Genomic DNA, 19,522 nt, shown 5'->3' with positions numbered 1-19,522 from the left:
CCAAGAGGACTTTGCTTTTCCTTTTTTGGAAGGCTAAATGCCCTCCTTTATTTTTTCCTCTTGCATGTATTTTAAATTATTGGCTGACTTTAATGATTCTTTGAGGTTAATTTTTAAATGTGAATGGCAGTATTCCATTTAACTTCTGGAAGCTTGAGAGCTGTCCCTGTGTGCCCCTAAATTAGAGAAAGCTTAAATAACTTGAGTGCTTTTAGGTGATAACAAAATTGGAGAGAGTGAGAAGAACATAGGACTCAGGCTGCCTTAGGGATCTAAACTGGTAAAATACTTAGAAGGTTCAAGAGTTGCAACCTTTTGGAAGAATTCGAGTCAGTCTTGCATCCCAGTGCACTTCTCCGAACCAGGCATCTTCCCTGCATCTTCCCTTTCAATTATAGTGTACATTCTTTCCATTTCTTTGTCCTTTCCTTTTTCTTTTAACATTTAGTTTATGAGTCTTTAAGCAGGACCTCTTAACCCATTTATGCCTAGTGTTCCATTATTGGAACGCTAAGCATGTGAGAGTTATTTATATCCTACTGCCCAAGGTCATCACCAAGGTCTAATGGCAAAAATTCAAAAAATTGCAACCTCTGGCATAAATGGGTTAATGCTTCTTTGCTCAGTTTCAAAGGCTAGGTTCTCTAAAGTGTTTTTGTATCCTTTGCCAGAGTTCAGTAGTGCTTTGAAAATGATCAAAGTGTTGCATATTCCTAGTTCTCAAATTATAATAATAAAGTTTTCAAATGAAAATCCTAGGAGTGTTTTAGGTTCTCTTTGCTCCATTCCACTGTGGGATACAAGTAGAAACTGGGACATTCATCCAATAAAATGTCATGAGAAAAAAAAAATTTAACTACATTTCAAAATGATTCCTCTTTTTTTCCTTTAAAATTTTTATTGACCAAGACAGATTTCAAAATGTTTTCTCTAATACCCCGAAGTGAAACTTTGATTGAGGTTTTCAGGAAATTCCAGGGATCAAGTATGTCACCCGGACTTTGGTTTCCAGGTTTCCCAAAGCCTTGAAATTTCCCTACAGTCTAATTGCTGTTTACTGCCACAGACCTTCATCCTTTTTCTTTTGTAACATTTTCCATCTTAAGAAGGGTCGTCCCATTCGGCGGAGGAGCGTGTTGTCTGAGTAGCTGAATGGAATTACTACCAGTGGAAACTATGCTGCAAGAGGGGTTGATAAAGCAGCTGCGAAGCAAACCTCAGCTGTTTTTTCCATTCTCCCCAAGCAAAGTTAATTAGCATAGGGAAAATGACTAAGGTGTTGACGTCACCTCTTTCCAGTAGAAACTTACACTTTGTCCCTGTCTGCCTGCAAGCATGCAGGACTTGACTCAGGAATTTGCTGTCCAAACAGGATGCTGTGGAAGCTGCGCTTTTTTTTTTTTTTCCCAGGGAGTGGGGGCTGGTCCTCACTGCTTTATAAGCACCGGCTCAAGAAGGAACCTACAGCCTCTTGGAAAGGAATCTCACTAGGGGCTTGACTGCGTGGGTCCCTAGTGCTTTCACTGTTAAGAAAGCAAGATGCATTTTAGAAACTTTAACTACAGTTTTAGCTCCCTGATTGCCTGTGTGGCAAACAGTGATATCTTCAGCGAAAGTGAAACCAGGGTAAGGCTTCTGATATAACGTGATTTTCTTTAGTTTTCAAAGCATTATGCTAATTGGGACTACTAACTGAAATACTTGGGGGAATGTGGCTCTCTTGTGGGTTTGGGGGTTTTGAAAGAAATCCAAAGTCTTTTGAGCCTTGAAAATCAAAAGCTGTTGCCTGAGGAATTAACTGAGGAAGGAATTTCTAAAGATCTCAATATTTGACAACATCCAGGTCCCTGAACCAACTAACTAGGAAGGTGAGAGCTGGGCATCGTGTGCTTTTCATTCTGTGTATGTTATAAGTGAACTTTTCAGAAACTGGCTTCTTCTGACGGTGAACAGTGTTTTACTTTTACAGCCAGCGTTGCGAATATTTTCGTATCGTCTTAGGAAATAAATGTTATAAAGATATTTGGATGTTTGTAGTAATTACAAGGGCCTGGCCTCAAGCTCCCAGACTTCTCTAATGAGAGAAAATGCAGCCAGAGCAAATAATAAAACTGGAGAAACTAAGTGTGAGATCAGTGTGCCTCCTGCGCAGCAGCTCTCTTTGATAGTGATTAATATAATGATTTTAATCAGTACACTTTTCTTCTTCATTTGACTAAAATGTTAAGTTTTTTTTATCAGCAGCTACCCAGCTATCTAACTGAACTTTAATAATATTGTATAGGAATGAATCCTGTATGTTCTATTTGAGAGGTGGTATTTGTGCATGGTGGTGTTATATGCTGTATACCCAAAGCCACATTGGGACATGCAAAGGTTTCTTTTTTAAAATCAAATGTGAGTCCATAATTGTATGTAAGGCTTATGATCTGGCACCATTGTGTTTGGACTAGATCGCAGAGCACGTTCTATGTTTTTAAAGTCCTGCAAAGTGAGCGCACTTAGCATTAGCCTTACGTGAGTAAAATCACTGTTTTTTTTAAATGAAGTAGAGATGCCATCCAAAAGCTGTAATAACTGAATATCAGTTATTGGAACAAATGAGATTCATTTGTAAGAGAATGGCATCATAGTCATCTAGATTTTAAAGATAATGTGAGTTCTCTTTTGTTCTGGTCCTAAGCCCTGAACCTGTATTCTAAAAATATTCTTCAAAGTCATCTCTCCCAAATTCTGAATCATAACTTCAAAAGTAAACAGTGGGTCACAGTGCCTGTTGATGAGGTCAAAATTCCAAATGTACGAAGACACAGTTTTGCCAGAAACTTGCCGGTGCTCAAGAGAGGTGGGGAAGAGAGTGAGAGGCGGCCAGATGAACTCCACTGTCTGCCAGCTCCGCGTTCCTTCGCACGTGCCTCTGCAGGATCCCTTGTGGGAAAGTCTCAGAAATGTTCATAAACTGAAGAAAAAGCCAGGGAATGCAAGGAGAGCAAGGTCGTAGGTTGTTCCAACTGCCCCTTAACGACCTGCCTGGCAGGGACCGGCTACCCTGTGCCTTCCTACCCGCAGCCCCAGCCCCAAGTGGAGCAGGCACCATCCACCCATGCCTCCCCGTGCTTGCCAGCAGTGAACATTCCTGAAGACGCTCTCCTCTCTTATCCTGAATTCTCGCTCCCACTGCAGAAACACTGCCTTCCATAGGTTCTCCAAGGTCCTCAGTGAGCTCTGCTCGCGCTGCCTACCATCCACGCCCCGTGCCATCGCCTTCTTCCTGGCCAGCCCCTTCTGCCTTTCACACAGGCTCCCACAAACTGTCCTAAGTGTTTTTACCTGGTAAAAAGATTCACAAAACCCGGCAACTAGAAGCCCATTCAGTCTTCCTTGGAGCTTTGACTGTCCACCAGTTAAACTCCCTCTCTGAGGAGTTGCAGTGGCCCCCAGCTGCCCCCACTGACATCCACACTCCAGGACCCAGCCCAGGGGGCTCTCCCCTGAGCAACCTGAGCTTGGAATCCCCCACTTCGGGCTTTGCATTCTAAGAGCTCATGACATCTCCTAATTCTCGCTAGCCCTATGGCACCAGAGCGAGGTGTGCATAGACATGAAAGCCAGGATGCCGAAAACGGTCCATTTGCAGAACATTAATTTTTAAACCAGTATCATTTTAGAGAGTTAAAAAGTAACAGACTTGAGATAAAAGCGATCGTGGAAATTTTAAAAATCTACTGATTTTAAGAAATGCAAAACTTTCTTTCAACTTTGTTATTTTTCAAGTATTTCTTTTTTTCAAATTAGCTGCAGGGTTTTTAAGCCTTAAAGAAATACTTCATATATACAACATTGCCCTGAGCTGAATGGCGGGGTTGGAGTTGGCTAGCCGGGAAAGGCTATAGGACAGAGAAATATAGGGGGGTAAGTGGGGGAAGGTCATAGGACAGAGAAACATGGGGAACAAATTACCAAACTGTACCTCCCTGGAAAATGCTCATTCTACTTTTTTAAAAAGTTTGTTACCATAGTAGTGTCTATGTATTGGCAATTGTTCTGCTGATTAGATGAATGTAGTAAATCATACCTTCTTACCTTCTTGTAAAATATCTGCATTAGGACTAAAAGGCCATAGTCCCCTAAGAGGGGAAAGGCTTTTCTCTAAGAAGTTAGGAGTTCTTGAAAGGATTGATGATCCACTTCCTCAGTAAGAAATGTATTGAGGAGACCAGGCACAGTGGCTCACGCCTGTAATCCCAGCACTTTGGGAGGCTGAGGCAGGCGGATCACCTGAGGTCAGGAGTTCGAGACCAGCTTGGCCAACATGACAAAACCCTGTCTCTACTAAAAATACAAAAATTAGCCAGGTGTGCTGGCAGGCACCTGTAACCCCAGCTACTCTGGAGGCTGAGGTAGGAGAATCACTTGAACCTGGGAGGCAGAGGTTGCAGTGAGCCAAGACTGCGCCACTGCACTCCAGCCTGGGTGACACAGCAAGATTCTGTCTCAAAAAAAAAATGTAATGACATCATCTAGTCAAGGGTCATATGCAGGTAAATTTCAACTCCTTTTATTTTTATTGTTATTTTTCAGGCCAAATTTGAGTCCCTCTTTAGGACGTATGACAAGGATATCACCTTTCAGTATTTTAAGAGCTTCAAACGAGTCAGAATAAACTTCAGCAACCCCTTCTCCGCAGCAGATGCCAGGCTCCAGCTGCATAAGACTGAGTTTCTGGGAAAGGAAATGAAGTTATATTTTGCTCAGGTGAGTTGGGTTCATTGCTATGCATGCTTCTCCCTCCTCCCTCACTCCCTTTTATAAAGCATCTTGTATGTCGCTTATGTTATATGCTGACCGGAAACTCTAAGACTTCATCTTAGATGAAGAGAAAGGCAAAATTCCTAATCGGAATATTCAGTGCCTCACTTGTGTTAAGAAGATATCAAGGTGCATTTGAAAGCAGCGTTAGAAATCGCCCCTGACCTTCCTGGGTTGATAATGATGGGGGAAAGAAAGCCTTCCCTGTTCACTGGGGAGCTTACAGGGTGCAGCAGGGTGGGCGTGGCTATGCAAATACCCTAAGATTTGGGCAGCAGGTTTCCATGGATTTGCTCTAGGGTTGGAGCTAACGACCCACTCCAGACTGAGCAGACCAGAGTGGTTCCCAGCTCATGTGATGCTGGGGGCACTCAGCAGAGAAAGAGGAGTCTGCAGAAGATGCCTGCAAATCAGCCCAGGACTGCTAGGTCTGGCTTGAAAGGAAAACAGGGGATAACCAGACTGGGCGCAGATGCTAAGAAACCCTCCAGTTGGCAAGGTTCCCAGCTGCAGGGTACCCACGGTAGGGAGAGGGGTAGCTGGGGTTGGGCTTGCTTCTTCTCCTGCCCACTACCATTTCGACCCTTCTCTGGGGAACTTAGGACAGGTGACCCACCTTCAAGGCAGCTCCCGGAGTTCCATCTGCTGTCCTTAGGGGCTGACAGATTGTCAGGGAAGAGGAAAGGAGCTTCTAGAATGCAGCTCCTCGGTAAAGCGAGTCCCCCTCAGGCTCTGAGCACCCCCCGCCCTCCCCCCGCACACACATACCTTGCTGGGGTGGGAGAGGACCCTTTCCAGAGGCTTCCCACAGAGGGAGGAAGCTCATCTGACTCCATGCCAGAGAGTCAAAGTGTCTTTTCTTCCCCAAAGTGAGGACAGGGAACTTGCTGGGCCCTTCAAGTATAAATAAGGCATTTGGGATCCCCGCTGCACCCCTGACCTTTCTGCCCTGGGAGGCATAGGCCGAGCTTTGACTTTGGGTGCCTAGGGCTTCCTCTGTGAGTACACTCCTTTCTGCACTGGATGAGATTTTATGCAAATAATTACTTATTACTCCTCTGACCTTTTCTGATTGTAAAACGATGCATATTCGTTGTGAAAAGTTGGGGAGGGCAATCTGGAAGTGCAGAGAAAACCTACACCGCGCAGCTTGTGATGTGTGTAAGAGCTCTCTGGACAGCCCTCTCATCACGGGTCAGCATTTCTAAAACCAAACTAGGATCATAGGGTATCGTTCCTTATTGTTAGTTTTTAAAGTCTTCTGGGAGGTGGCTTTTTTTTTTCTGGCATCTGATCTGGAGTCCCCAGGAGGGAGTCACAGGGCCGCCGCTGGGTGGGGAACCCTAGGGGCAGATGGAGCCCTGGCTCCCTGTCCCTGAGAAGCTGTGTCCTCTCAAAACTGTTGCTTAGGCTTTGAACTTTCAGAGTGTGCCTCTGTGGTGTGAGGAGCGGGGAGAAATTGATTCCAAGAGCCCTCCTGACCTCAGTGACAGTGACTTTAATTTTCCACGTATACTAAAGTCACCTCTGCTGATCTTCTGGTCAAGCGTAATTATTTGCAGTCCCTGTGCCTGTGACTCCCACAGCCCTGGGAGGGGGCTGTCATCCTATCTGCGCCATAAGCAGAGTTCAGATGTCCTTTTGCCCTCCCCGTTACAGACCATCTTACAATTGGTCCTGGAATCGCACCTGTCCGGACGCCTGGACATTGACCCGCCCATCTCCTGGAAGCTGGCGTTAGGTGCTGCTGCCTCACTGCAGTTCTTCCCTGGCAACAACTGACCTGTGCTTGTTTTCTCTCCTCAGACCTTACACATAGGAAGCTCACACCTGGCTCCGCCAAATCCAGACAAGCAGTTTCTGATCTCCCCTCCCGCCTCTCCGCCAGTGGGATGGAAACAAGTGGAAGATGCGACCCCAGTCATAAACTATGATCTCTTATATGCCATCTCCAAGCTGGGGCCAGGTAAGCAGGGCCCTCGGGTGGGAGGGAGGCAGGGGGAGACACAGCTGCTCCCCTGCACTGGGGAGCAGTACCCCCACTACCCCTGTAGCTCTCGTGAGCCCATGCAGGCGTGTTTTGTGAGCTTCTCTGTATTCTTCTGCACCACGGTCCCTTGTGCTGGGAGCATGCCTGCCTCTTGGCGCCACCTGCAATGTTAGACTGGGGCTGATCGTGGGGACCCTGCATGACGCCCCCACTAACCCCCCACAGTGTCCCAGGAATCCATTCTTGTGTCCACTGAGCACAGCCTGCCTGGGAGACCTGAGCCCAGGCCCCAGGTCCTGTCGCTCCAGATAGGGATAAGTGATAGGACTTTGGAAAGGGAAAATCGATGCCCCCTTTAAGAAGTGTTATTTTTAATCAAGGTAAATTCACCTTTTCCTGTGATTCTCACCTGGCCTTCTTAAAGGAATAGGGAAGGAGAACCATAGGCCATGGTGAGGGAAGGGCCGCGGCCAGGCTGCCCTACCCCAGGGCCCGTGGGCTGGTCCCCTACAGGGCTTGCCAAAGAAAGAGGAGGTTCCCGTCCTCTGGAGGGACAAAAGTGTGAGCACTGCGGGGAGGGGGTAGGTTCCTCAGGCTGTTTGTCCAAAATGTGGGCCTTACCTGGTAGACTTGCAAGCAGTAGATGAGATCATCGAGTGAAAGGCGCTTCAATCAGCACCTGGCTCACAGTGCTCAATGCAGGTTTTTTGAAAACCATAAAATGTTGGTGGTTCCTGCCCTGTCCACTAGGGTTTGGGTGAGGAGGCAGGTGTGAGGGAGAGTCCTGGGGTGAAGAGGTTTGAGCCTTCTCCTGCTCTGTCCGTGGAGCAAGTCGAATAAATGCTGAGACCATCAGCTCCTCGTTTCTCCTTGACCAGCAATCTGATGTTCCCTTGGGTTGAGGGTTTTGTTTCTTGGACCATCAGCAGTTTCATATTGAAAAGATTACGTTTCTGAAAACATTGCCCAAACGGAAATTCCCTCTGTGGGATAAAGCAAGAGTCACATTACTTACTGCTAATTGTGGCGTGAAGGTCAAGATCCGAAATGGCCATTCTGAGGAAGTGTGTGCTCCCCCTACGGCAGCTCCTGGCCAGCTCCTGGCCAGGGGGCATGAGCATGGCTGAGGGCGTGGCGTCTTCCCCTAGGTTAGGGATGGGAGGAAACAGGGTCTCCACTTGCAAAGAGGTTTTGTCAACGGTTCCAGAGGCAAATGCTGTTAATAAAAATTCTTCATACTCCAGAATCTACCACTTCCTTCACCGAGGGCTTATTGGAGAAGGCTTTTTAGGAAATAGATGTAATAAAATCAGTTTGTCCTTGGTTCACTTAATAGTGAGCTTGAGTGAGATTTCATATTTCACCTGTGCTTTTCAACCAACAGGATTGCGGAGATTTTGCAAATTATGGTCCTAAACCCTGAGCTTTCTGGATTTTGGCTGATTAGTAGGTAGATAAGAGACTTGCAAAGAGGTAGATTTGTAAGAGGCTCTTAACCAACATTTTCAGCAATCCATCTGACTTCCCATGCCTGAATTCTGTCTCTCAGAGAGCTGAAGCTCCTTTACCTTTTTCAGTGCAGTTATAATAACATTTCAGTCCCACGTGTGATAGAGAAAAGACCACCACCTTCCTTATAAGTAAAAGTATCTTCCAAGTTTAGAGGAATAACCAGTGTGGCTGGAGGTAGGAAGCTCTGCTGGGCCACTCTTGCCCGGTGGAAATCAGTCATGTGATGGGCACACAGTGGTTGATGAGGTGCCTCCTCGCTTAGGTGAACTGCAAATAAATCCTAAGCACAGGCCAGGCCGGGTGGCTCACGCCTGTAATCCCAGCACTTTGGAAGGCTGAGGCAGGCGGATCACAAGGTCAGGAGATCAAGACCATCCTGGCCAACATGGTGAAACCCTGTCTCTACTAAAAATACAAAAATTAGCTGAGTATGGTGTCATGCGCCTGTAGTCCCAGCTACTTGGGAGGCTGAGGCAGGAGAATCACTTGAACCCAGGAGGCGGAGGTTGCAGTGAGCTGAGATCTTGTTACTGCACTCCAGCGTGGGCAACAGAGCGAGATTCTGTCTCCAAAAAAAAAAAAACACAAAGAAAGAGAGAGAGAAAGAGAGAGAGAGAAGAAAAGAAAAGAAAAAAGAAATCCCAAGCACAAAGCCCTGAAGGAAAACTCACCTTGAGGCCACACCCTGTGGGTGTAGCAGGTTGAAGCAAACCTCCTGCCCCTATTTCAGATCCCTGCCCAGCATCACACCAGTAACAATGGAGCCTCAATTCTTACACATCTTTCTAGGTGACATGGGTTGGACAAGCATGTGGTGAGCCGGGTTCTCAGTGCCTCGGGCACTCACTCATGCTGTTAGCTCCATGAAGCCAATACCTTTACCATCTCCTTTACCGAGAAGGGAACTGAGGTGCACAGGGAAGCAGAATAAAGTGCCTATGAGCCCTGGGTACTAAGGAGCCAGGCTCAGAGCTGCCTTCACAAGCACCAGAGATGCACACTCTTCCTGTGGCCAGAGCGGCACCCCAACGGGAGGCCCCAGCCCCTTCATTCTACATTGCCGGGTTTTTCAGTTGCAGAAAGCTCACCCTACCCTTGCTGGATCAGAGTGACCTGAAATTGGCCAACCTGGTAGAACTCAGGCTGACACAGAACAGCGGGGCACTCCTGGTCCCGGGGATTAGAAGTTGTTCTAAGGAAAGGATGCCGAGGTCAAAAACGTTCCCAGAGCGCCTGGCTCCGTGCAGCCACCCCTGCGCCTGCTGCAGGGCCTCCGTGACTCCCTTCCTGGGCGTGCACTGTGACCCTCCAACAGGAGCCCCACGAGGGAGGCCCAGGATTCTGTTTCCAAATGCGCTTCTTCATCCATCTTTTTCCTAAACCAAAGTTTCTCACGTTCACACTTGAGGAAATGCTGACGGAAGGGGAATTCTCTGGGTAGTTTAGATGTCTGGTGGACACGTGAAGTGTAACTAGAAAATGCGAAGTATAACTAGAAAAATTCCTTCTATACTTTTCATGTGCCTGGACTCCCAGAATGTTTGACTGAAAACAGAGCCATGCACAGTGGAAATATCTCTTTTTCTGAATGAGCTAGCAAAGATTTACAAACCCAAAATATATCTGGCTGTGTCTCTCAGCCCAATCGAATGGTCACGAGCAGCTGGCCCAGCAGAGCCCTGAATGCTCTTTTATGTTTGCCTTTTGACTCCCAAGGACTTGTCGGAGTGACCCTGCAATTATTTTCTTTCCTTAGGGGAAAAGTATGAATTGCACGCAGCGACTGACACCACTCCCAGCGTGGTGGTCCACGTATGTGAGAGTGATCAAGAGAAGGAGGAAGAAGAGGAAATGGAAAGAATGAAGAGACCCAAGCCAAAAATTATCCAGACCAGGAGGCCGGAGTACACGCCGATCCACCTCAGCTGAACTGGCACGCGACGAGGACGCATTCCAAATCATACTCACGGGAGGAATCTTTTACTGTGGAGGTGGCTGGTCACGACTTCTTCAGAGGTGGCAGCCGAGATCGGGGTGGCAGAAATCCCAGTTCATGTTGCTCGGAAGAGAATCAAGGCCATGTCCCCTTGTTCTAATGCTGCACACCAGTTACTGTTCATGGCACCCGGGAATGACTTGGGCCAATCACTGAGTTTGTGGTGATCGCACAAGGACATTTGGGACTGTCTTGAGAAAACCGATAATGATAGTGTTTTGTACTTGTTCTTTTCTGGTAGGTTCTGTCTGTGCCAAGGGCAGGTTGATCAGTGGGCTCAGGAGAGAGCTTCCTGTTTCTAAGCAGCCTGCAGGGCCACTCTCTACTGGTAGGAAGAGGTACCACAGGAAGCCGCCTAGTGCAGAGAGGTTGTGAAAACAGCAGCAGTGCAATGTGGAAATTGTAGCGTTTCCTTTCTTCCCTCATGTTCTCATGTTTGTGCATGTATATTACTGATTTTCAAGACTAACCTCTGTTCGTATATAAGGTTAAACCATTGTTGTTTTACTTATTTTGGGAAGCCAGGAAAGCGTTTGGAAAATGTATCACCTTTCCCAGATTCTAGGATTCTCGACTCTCTTTGCAACAGCACTCGCTTGCAGAACTCCCCTGGAATACATTCACTCGGCATCCTCAACTGTGCAACGTATAACTTGTGCTTTTGCAAAAGAAGTTGATCTGAAATTCCTCTGTAGAGTTTAGCTTATACAATTCACAGAATGGCAGTTTCACTGCCAACTTTTAGTGGGTGAGAAATTTTAGTTGAGGTGTTTGGGGTTGGACCTCAGTTTCTGTTATTTCTTTTATGTGGTGGTTTCTATACATGAATCATAGCCAAAAACTTTTTGGGAAACTGTTGGCTGAGATAGTTGGTTTTTTACCCCACTAAGACATCAAGATACACTTGTAAATAAAGCTGATAGCATATATTCATGCCTGTTGTACACTTGGGTGAAAAGTATGGCGGTGGGAGACTAAGATATATTACCCTACCTGTGAATCGTATGTTGTAGAAAAAGCTGTTCCCATGTCTAACAGGACTTGAATTCAAAGCATGTCAAGTGGATAGTAGATCTGTGGCGATATGAGAGGGATGCAGTGCCTTTCCCCGTTAATTCCTGATGGAATTGTTATACTAGGTTAACATTTGTAATTTTTTTCTAGTTGTAATGTGTATGTCTGGTAAATAGGGATTATATTTTGGCCTTACAATACCATAACAAAGTTTGTCATTTTGAAATACCTAATGCCAAGTAACAATGCATGCTTTGGCAATTTGGAAGATGGTTTTTTCTTTGAGAAGCCAATATGTTTGCATTAAATGCTTTGATTGTTCATATCAAGAAATCGATTGAACGTTCTCAAACCCTGTTTACGGTACTTGGTAAAAGGGAGCCTGTTTGGGAGAGACCATTGCATCGCTGTCCAAGTGTTTCTAGTTAAGTGCTTTTAAACTGGAGAGGCTAACCTCAAAATATTTTTTTTAACTGCATTCTATAATAAATGGGCACAGTATGCTCCTTACAGAAAAGTTGTCATTTTATTTCTAGAATAAATCTGTGAACCTTTTAAATTCTGCAGTTTAAAAGGCTTTTAAACCTTTTTAAACATTTTAAATTCAGGAGGACACATGCCTTTGTCAATTTGAGCTTAGAAACTGCTGATTCTGTGCTGTGGTTCACAGAGGGTCCACCACACTAAGAATGCGTCACTTGCAAAAGAAGAAAATGGATAAAACTGAAATCAGAACTTTGAGTATTTCCTTTGTACAGGTGGATGCTACTATGATGAAACCCCTGTTCATCAGCACCTCCACAAAATAGCAATCGTTTTGGTCATTTGAAGAGCTTCTTTTCTATTAGAAAAGATGTCCATGGAAGATGCTAAGTTATAAAAGCCAGTTCTCTTCGGAAGATACATCTGTAAGCCTTCTGTTTAATCTCTGGCAGCTTTTTCCCTGAAACTCTCCTTTCAAATGGTGGTGACCTTCCTGGGAAGCCCACAAAGGCCTAAGTAACCCAGTGTTTATTTGCCAAAATCTAGGAAATGACATTAATCCTGACCGTCATTAGCATTAGGCATTTATCTATGAAAAGTCACATGCTACCTTTTTTTCCCTTTCTTGAGAACCATCATCCTGTCATTTCCAAGAGCATTTGCACATTTTCAAGCCATATATGTTCAAGGTTTAATCGTGCTGGAAAATCCACACTTCAATCAAGTTGGTCAAATCTGATTATTGGACAGATTCAGGCATTGACCCCCCCTAAGGACAGGCAGGAAATATTTCCAAATAGAGATTCTCAGCAGGTCCCCTTAGATAAAGGAGGGAAAAATCAGCCATCCCACTGCCAGTGAAGCCAATAGACCTTAGAATTGAAACACAAGTCAAGGAACAGGCTCACTCAGGACACCCTATTTCTTTTGAGTTGTTCTGTGGCAGCCTCAGCTGAAATTGTAAAACCAATAATGCATGAAGTTTCTGGTTCCCAGGCTGGTAGACCTGAAAGTCATTGAATCATGAATGTGCCTAGGACCCATGCATTGCTTTGTAGGAGAGGGGTTCAGTAAAATGTGAAACGACCGACATTCAACAGGCAGAATCATGCAGGATGCACACGTGGCCATTGATTGAAAGTGTTTCTTCAACAGGCTTTGATAGAATATATTACTAATGTGATGGGAAACAGCTTAGGGCCATGCAAGAAAAGAAAGTCAGCCCCTGGAAACGAGTGACTAAATCAAAGCGAAGGGCAGTAGATGGAGAGGGGCCCAGCAATTCACGGAGCAATTCAGATGCAGGCTATAAACACTGATTTCAAGTCAGCAGGCATTTAGGATTTTACATTTCCAGAATATTGTGTGTGAATTGCTGCCCACAGGAGATTTGGGTTTTCAGAGAGTTTTAATTTTATGTGAAATGTACAGAACTCACTACAAAGTAAATCGATTTTCTCATACGTTAAATTGCAGGAGATTAAAAGCACTCTATGGACATGTTATGACCAAAAGTCATAGAAAGCCGAAGTCTGTCACACTTCACAGTGCCCGCAGAACCCGCGGAAAGTGTGCCTGGGTACCATAGGTGCATATCCAGTAACATTCACCCAAAGGTCAGTGACTCAGGTGGAAACCGCATACATAATTACCCTAAAAATTATTCAGGAAGAAGGTCCACTACAAGTAACAAGTACTCTTCCCTCCTGCTTCTCTGGCCTCTTGATTCTAAAGTAGAACATGGAGGAAACTTTTCAAGTATATCAGCAATCCTTAATTCACATCTGAAATTCTCACTCCGTGACTCACCAAAAGTTACACGGCAATCAGGTAGATGGATTTGCTTCTCACATACCTCATTTTCTTCCACAATCCTTTCCTGCTGTTCGTGAAATGTCATTTCAATCATAGCTATGTTTATGAAAGACGGAAATTATTCACAAGTGATTGAGGTACACTGCCTGGGCCCACCGTTTCTCCTGTCAGGATTCTGATGAGGGACTTGGTGACCCTTCTACACAGCGAACGAGTGCCAAGTAGATGCAGTGGCCACTGCTCAAATCCCTCTTTCAAGAGTGTCAGGGCCTTCCTGGCTGACATTTGTACTCTGGCAGCGCAGAATTTTCAATGTTTTTAACTTACCGTGTTATCTCTTTTCTCCGCCTAGAAAATTATCTCACTGTCCCAGCCCAGCCCTGCTAACCCCACAATGAGCCCCACGATGTCCTGCTCACCCTGTTCAAATTACCAGCAGCTACCTCTGTGCCCAGCCACAGAACACGTTTCGAGGGGCTGATTTTCTTTCCTTGCATGGCCCTAAGCTGTTTCTCATCAGATTAGTCATATATTCTACCAAAACCCATTGAAAAAACACTTTCAATCAGTGGCAAAGCGTGCATTTTGCACATTTCTGCCTGTTGAATGTCAGTCGTTTCACATTTTACTGAACCCCTCTCCTACAAAACAATGTGTGGGTCCTGGGTATGTTCATGACACAGTGACTTTCAAACCCATCAGCCTGGGAACCCAGAAACTTCGTGCATTATTGGTTTCACCATAAGCGTTATTGAAATGATTGACTCTTTAATATTTCTCCTGCAGGTGTCCATTAGGAATGTCTCTTCCCCCTGAGAATCATTGCCAGCTACTCCCGCTGGGTCTCCCATCATGCCCCCTTCTTTTCCATTGTATGGCATATTTTCTTTTTTATCATAATTGTTACATTGTTTGTCTTCCCTGTTGAGGCATAATTTGGGTGGAAGTGGGACTCCTGGTAGCCAGTGGCTCATAGTAGACATTCAACACGCAAGTGGATTGGATAGATGGAAGGACAGATGGATAGATGGAAAGACAGACGGATGGATGGATGGATGGATGGATGGATGGGGATTTGGGAAGAAGAGGAGTGAGCAGGCACCAAAAAGAGTAGAAAAATAATGAGGCTTGTTCCCTCTCCCTAGTCAGAAGGGCCAGTAAGCAGCTTAGAGCTTTAATCCCACAAATTGTCAGGCAGCTGGTGCAAGAGCAGTGAGAGAGAGAGAGAGAGAGAGAGAGAGAGAGAGAGAGAAAGACCCTGTGGTAGGTTACGGTCATCAGTGAGAAAGAAAAAAAAAAACCTTTGTTTCAAAACTCTCCTCAAAACAGATGATTGACTGGAGGGTGCGGCACAAAGGGACTTGTCAGGTGACGGAGACATTCTGTGTCTGGACAGAGCGATGCAGGAAGCTGGGTAAAGACACCGTCATGGTAACAGCTGTATATATCTGTTGAAAACTCATCAAACTTATAATAATTAGAAAGGGTACATTTTGCTTCATGTAAAGTATGCCTCAATAAAGTGTATTTGATTTTAAAATCAGGATAAAGGAAAAAAACATTTATCCTGGATAATGGGCAGGAGTTGGGGAGAAGGTCTTAATTGTCATCATATCGTTTTTAAAACATTTTTCAAGTGTGTAATGCTTTGATGACATTCTTAAGACACATTATACAGCAAGGCAAAGCAGCATCCCAAATGAGAGAATGAACATTCTAATAAATATTTTCTGTAAGACACTGATATGTCTATGACTATTCGCTAAATTTAAAAATCAACTTGGACCATATTTACTCCCTTAAAGTCTAATAGACGACTAATTTCTTACATGTTCAGAACCAATATGTTGCTACTTTAAGAACAGCATACATAGGTGTGGTCGACCCTCTGTGTCTAAGGCTTCTGCATCTGTGGATTCAACCAACCATGGACTGAAAATATTCCAAAAATAAAATAAAATTAATGAAACAACAATAAAAATAAAACAAATAAAAAATGCCGGGTAGCAACTACTTACAAAACATTTACAGAGTATTAAGTGTTAGAAGTAATCAAGAGATTATTTAAATCACCATCTATGATTGGCTGATAAGCATAGGTTATGTGCAAATACTGTGCCACTATATATAAAGGACTTGAACACTCACAAATTTTGGTATCTGCAGGGGATTCTGGAACCAACCCCCATGGATACCAAGAGATGACTATATATAAAATACTGAAAGAGGCACGGAGAGTGATTTTCAGGCCTCTACCTAAAGCCCTGAATATTAGAAATTACTGAATTTCTTCTCAAGAAGGAAATTACGCCATACACCAGTGTTGCCACACACCCAGAGAACAAGATGACCCGACGCCCCAGCCTGGTCATGCCACATGAGCTGAGCAGTGGGTGGGCCACTGAGCCAGTGACAGAAATCACAAATTACAAAACATCAGAGTCCTTTCTGGAAATAAGTCTTCCTCTCCAGGGAGCAACACATTTGCCACTTGACTGGGATACACTACCGGATGCTCCAAGGGTAATGGTTCTCAAGAAGGCAGAAGCGATGGTGACCAGCAGACCTCCTTAAAGGCTCAGACGCTGGGGACCTTCCTACTCCTCTCGACCATGCTAGGATGACTACAGCAGAGTCCCTGAGTCCTTTGATGCAAGGGTCCAGGTGAGTTCGAAGGAGAGCCGTACAAGGCCGGGCAGACAGACCCATGGTGATGGCTGTCCACGCTGTTCAAGGGAATTCTAGATTCAGGCCATGTGGCAAGGTCATCTTGAGGGACATGCTTTGCTGTAAGCTCAGCTCAAGTGTGTCTGAACCCTCCTCACTTCTTCCAACTGCAGAAGCACATGGAGAAGGAGGAGAAAGGGTTTTCCGCCTCCTAAAGTGAGGGCAGCGTGGTGAAGAGCCTCATCATGCCCCACCCAGGTCCCGTGTGCAGGGCAGGGCAGTGCCTATTTAGCAGGCCAGACCTCAAACTGCTGCTCTGTAGGATGTCAGGGCCTCACACGCAGGCTCCTATCAGCTGGCTGTCTTGGCAAGAGGGCCCTGGTACAGCACTGTCTTCATCAGAGAAAATCACACCCTGCATAATTTGTAACAGACAGAAATGCATGTGGCTCATGGTTCTGGAGACTGGGAAGCCCAGGATTAAGGGGCCACATCTGGCAAAGGCCTTCTTGCCACGACAGGGTGGACAGCATCACATGGTTGTGGAAGGAGGGGTGGGCGGGGAGGGAAGAGAGAGAGAGAGAGAGAGAGAGAGAACAAGAGAGAGAGAATCCATTCATAAGGGTGGAGCCCTTATGACTAAACATGTCCCATTAGGTCCCACCTCCCAACACTGTTGCTTTGGGGATTAAGTTTCCAACAGGTTTTTTTCAAACCTTAGCAACCACCAAACAGACAAGCCCTTCGGCCTGTCCTGGAGGGCGTTGAGTGGCATGGCCTGGAGCTCACCCAGGGGAACCGTGCTCAGGAGGAGGAGACCAGAAGTTCTGAGAAGTTCCTAAGACCACCTGAAGAGAAGGAGCCTGCTGCCAATGGTGTGGACACCGCAGTGTGCTTGAGGAGCCTTCAGAAACGAGAACGGGTAGGAAAAGGGGGTTGCACAGACCCTTTCCTCGGTTAGGCACCCTCTGCTCCCACTCTCATGCCCACCCTGACATCGGGCTAAAGGGGAGGCACTCATCCACTGACAGGTGCCAGGCTGTCCTGGGCCTGGCACACCCTGGCCTTGTACACCCACTCTCCACACCTCTGCCCCCACCCTCCCAGGGGCAGGGCAGGGCTCCCCTGCAGAGATACAGGGCAAAGAGGGAGAGAGAAGGCCTCAGGCCAGGGCATGGCCTAGTGCCTCCCAGCGCCAGGTCCTGACAGCCTGAGAGAGCTGGAATCAAGGAAGGCGATCCTGGGCCCCAGACAGATGTGGGTGAGCTTCAGCCTCTGGTGGCTGCATACCAGCCAGGGCAGCAGCGCCCCCTCCTGCCTGTGTTGAGCTGTGTGGGCTGCAGGAGGACTAAGGAGAGTTTAAAGGAGGCAGGCAGTGAGGGAGGAAGTGTCCCAGGTAGAGGCTGAAGCTTTAAGGAGGATGGGAGGGGAGGCTTCACCCGGAAGGAGCTTGTGGAGCAAAGGCCTGAAGGAAACTGGGGAGAGAGCCTGAGTATCTTTGGTAACTGGGAAGAGAGCATTCCAGGCAAAGGGAAAAGAAGAGAGGCTCTCGGGCGAGTGTGCATCCACCATGTCTGGCCACATAGAGGAGGACCCTGGGGCTGGAGGGGAGGAAGGAGGGGAGAATGGAAAGTGAGGCCAGAGGTGACCTGGTCAGGACCTTCGGGGCCGTGTGGGAGAAGGTGAGGGGCTCAGCGGGTGGGTGTCATGGGTGTGAAGAGGTAAGTCCCTCGTCACCAGTCAGCAGAGCGTTCCCTGGGCTCAGCTGAAGTCCTGCTGGAGTGTGTGCCCCCTGGGCCAGAGGGGACAGGATTGGTGGGAATAAAGTTGTGAGTTTGGGCTTGTGGTGAGCAGAGCGCTAAGTGAGCCCCCGCACTCCCACTTCCACACGAGGGGTGAACTGGCCCTGCACATGCTCTCCTGGAGTGTGGGCAGGACAACCCTCTCTGCCTACTACAGTTCAGCACTCGTACTACAATGGGACAGTGCTTCTGTGATTACATTCCTTTATAGGAAAAATTGATTTTGCAGATGTAGGTAAGATCCGGACTCATTTGACTTTGAGTTTATCAAGAAGGAAGATTAACAGACACAGGGGCTACTTGAGAGTGGATGGTGGAAGGAGGAAGAGGATCAGAAAAAATAACTACTGGGTACTAAGTTTAGTACCTGGCTGATGAAATAATCTGTGCAACAGACCCCCGTGACACAAGTTGACCTATGGAACAAAGCTGCACATGTACCCTGAACACAAAATAAAAGTTAAAAAAGGGGTGGGGCGCGGTGGCTCACGCCTGTAATCCCAGCACTTTGGGAGGCCAAGGCGGGCGGATCACGAGGTCAGGAGATGGAGACCATCCTGGCTCACACGGCGAAACCCCATCTCTACTAAAAATACAAAAAACTAGCCGGCATGGTGGTGGGCGCCTGTAGTCCCAGCTACTTAGGAGGCTGAGGCAGGAGAATGGCGTGAACTCGGGAGGTGGAGCTTGCAGTGAGCCGAGATTGGGCCACGACAGTCCGGCCTGGGTGACAGAGTGAGACTCCATCCAAAAAAAAAAAAAAAAAAGTTAAAAAAAAGAAGAAAGATTATCCTGGTGGGCCTGACTGAATCAGGTGAGCCCTGAGAGGACACTGGAGGCAACAGTGGCACCCCCTGCTGGCCTGGAGCTGCCACAAGGTGAGGGAGGGGGCCGTGTGGCCAGGACTTGAGAACAGCCTCTAGAAGCTGAGGATGGCCCCCCACCAGCAGCTAGCAAGGAAGAGGGTACCTCCGTCCTACAACCACAAGGAAATGGATTCTTCTAACACTACATGTGTTCTGGTGAGTTCTGCATTAGTTCAGATGAGACCACAGCTCTGGCTGCCACCTTGATTTCAACCTGGTGATACCCTGAGCAGAGGACCTAGCTAACCCACACCTGCAGTTCTGACCCACAGAAACCGAGATGATGAATTTGGGCTGTTCTGATCCACAGAAACCAAGGTGATGAATTTGTGTTGTTTTAAACCTCCACAAAGTAGTGTGAGAAAATACACAGTAGTTGTTTTATACCACTACATTTTTAGGTGGTTTGTTATCACAGTGGATAATTGAAACACCAATTTAAATCCTTTCTCAGCTAATTTTGTACCATTAGTGAAGCATAAACACTCCAAACCATAGTACTATAGTCAGGAAAACCACCTGCTTCTACGCGTGAGAAGAACACTTGGGTGAACACATCAATAAAAAG

At 46.4% G+C, this 19,522-nt stretch overlaps 2 protein-coding genes across 3 annotated transcripts in view; both read left to right on the top strand.

Moving 5' to 3' along the window:
- The first annotated feature begins 1,437 nt into the window (after nucleotides 1-1,437).
- Nucleotides 1,438-11,838, top strand: RCAN1 (regulator of calcineurin 1). Its single transcript, XM_011999139.1, is given in 8 exon segments — nucleotides 1,438-1,626; nucleotides 2,684-2,965; nucleotides 2,967-3,068; nucleotides 3,070-3,191; nucleotides 3,193-3,211; nucleotides 4,582-4,755; nucleotides 6,616-6,775; nucleotides 10,068-11,838. Coding segments are annotated over 7 exon segments (936 nt in total). The 5' UTR covers nucleotides 1,438-1,626; nucleotides 2,684-2,779; the 3' UTR covers nucleotides 10,241-11,838.
- A 5,145-nt stretch (nucleotides 11,839-16,983) lies between these two features.
- The window catches only part of LOC105553163 (potassium voltage-gated channel subfamily E member 1), a 65,643-nt gene continuing 63,104 nt past the window's right edge, over nucleotides 16,984-19,522 (top strand). Inside the window, exon 1 of one of the 2 annotated variants that reach the window (XM_011999138.1) lies at nucleotides 16,984-17,208. The gene's annotated coding sequence lies outside the window, so the exon portion shown is untranslated. The remainder of the gene's footprint in view (nucleotides 17,209-19,522) is intronic. The other variant, XM_011999137.1, reaches the window with a different exon arrangement.

This window comes from Mandrillus leucophaeus, unplaced genomic scaffold (genome assembly GCF_000951045.1).
Source record: "Mandrillus leucophaeus isolate KB7577 unplaced genomic scaffold, Mleu.le_1.0 Scaffold582, whole genome shotgun sequence".
Taxonomy (NCBI): Eukaryota; Metazoa; Chordata; class Mammalia; order Primates; family Cercopithecidae; genus Mandrillus; species Mandrillus leucophaeus.
Note: the sequence above shows the minus strand (reverse complement) of the source record. Positions and strands in the feature narration are given on the sequence as shown.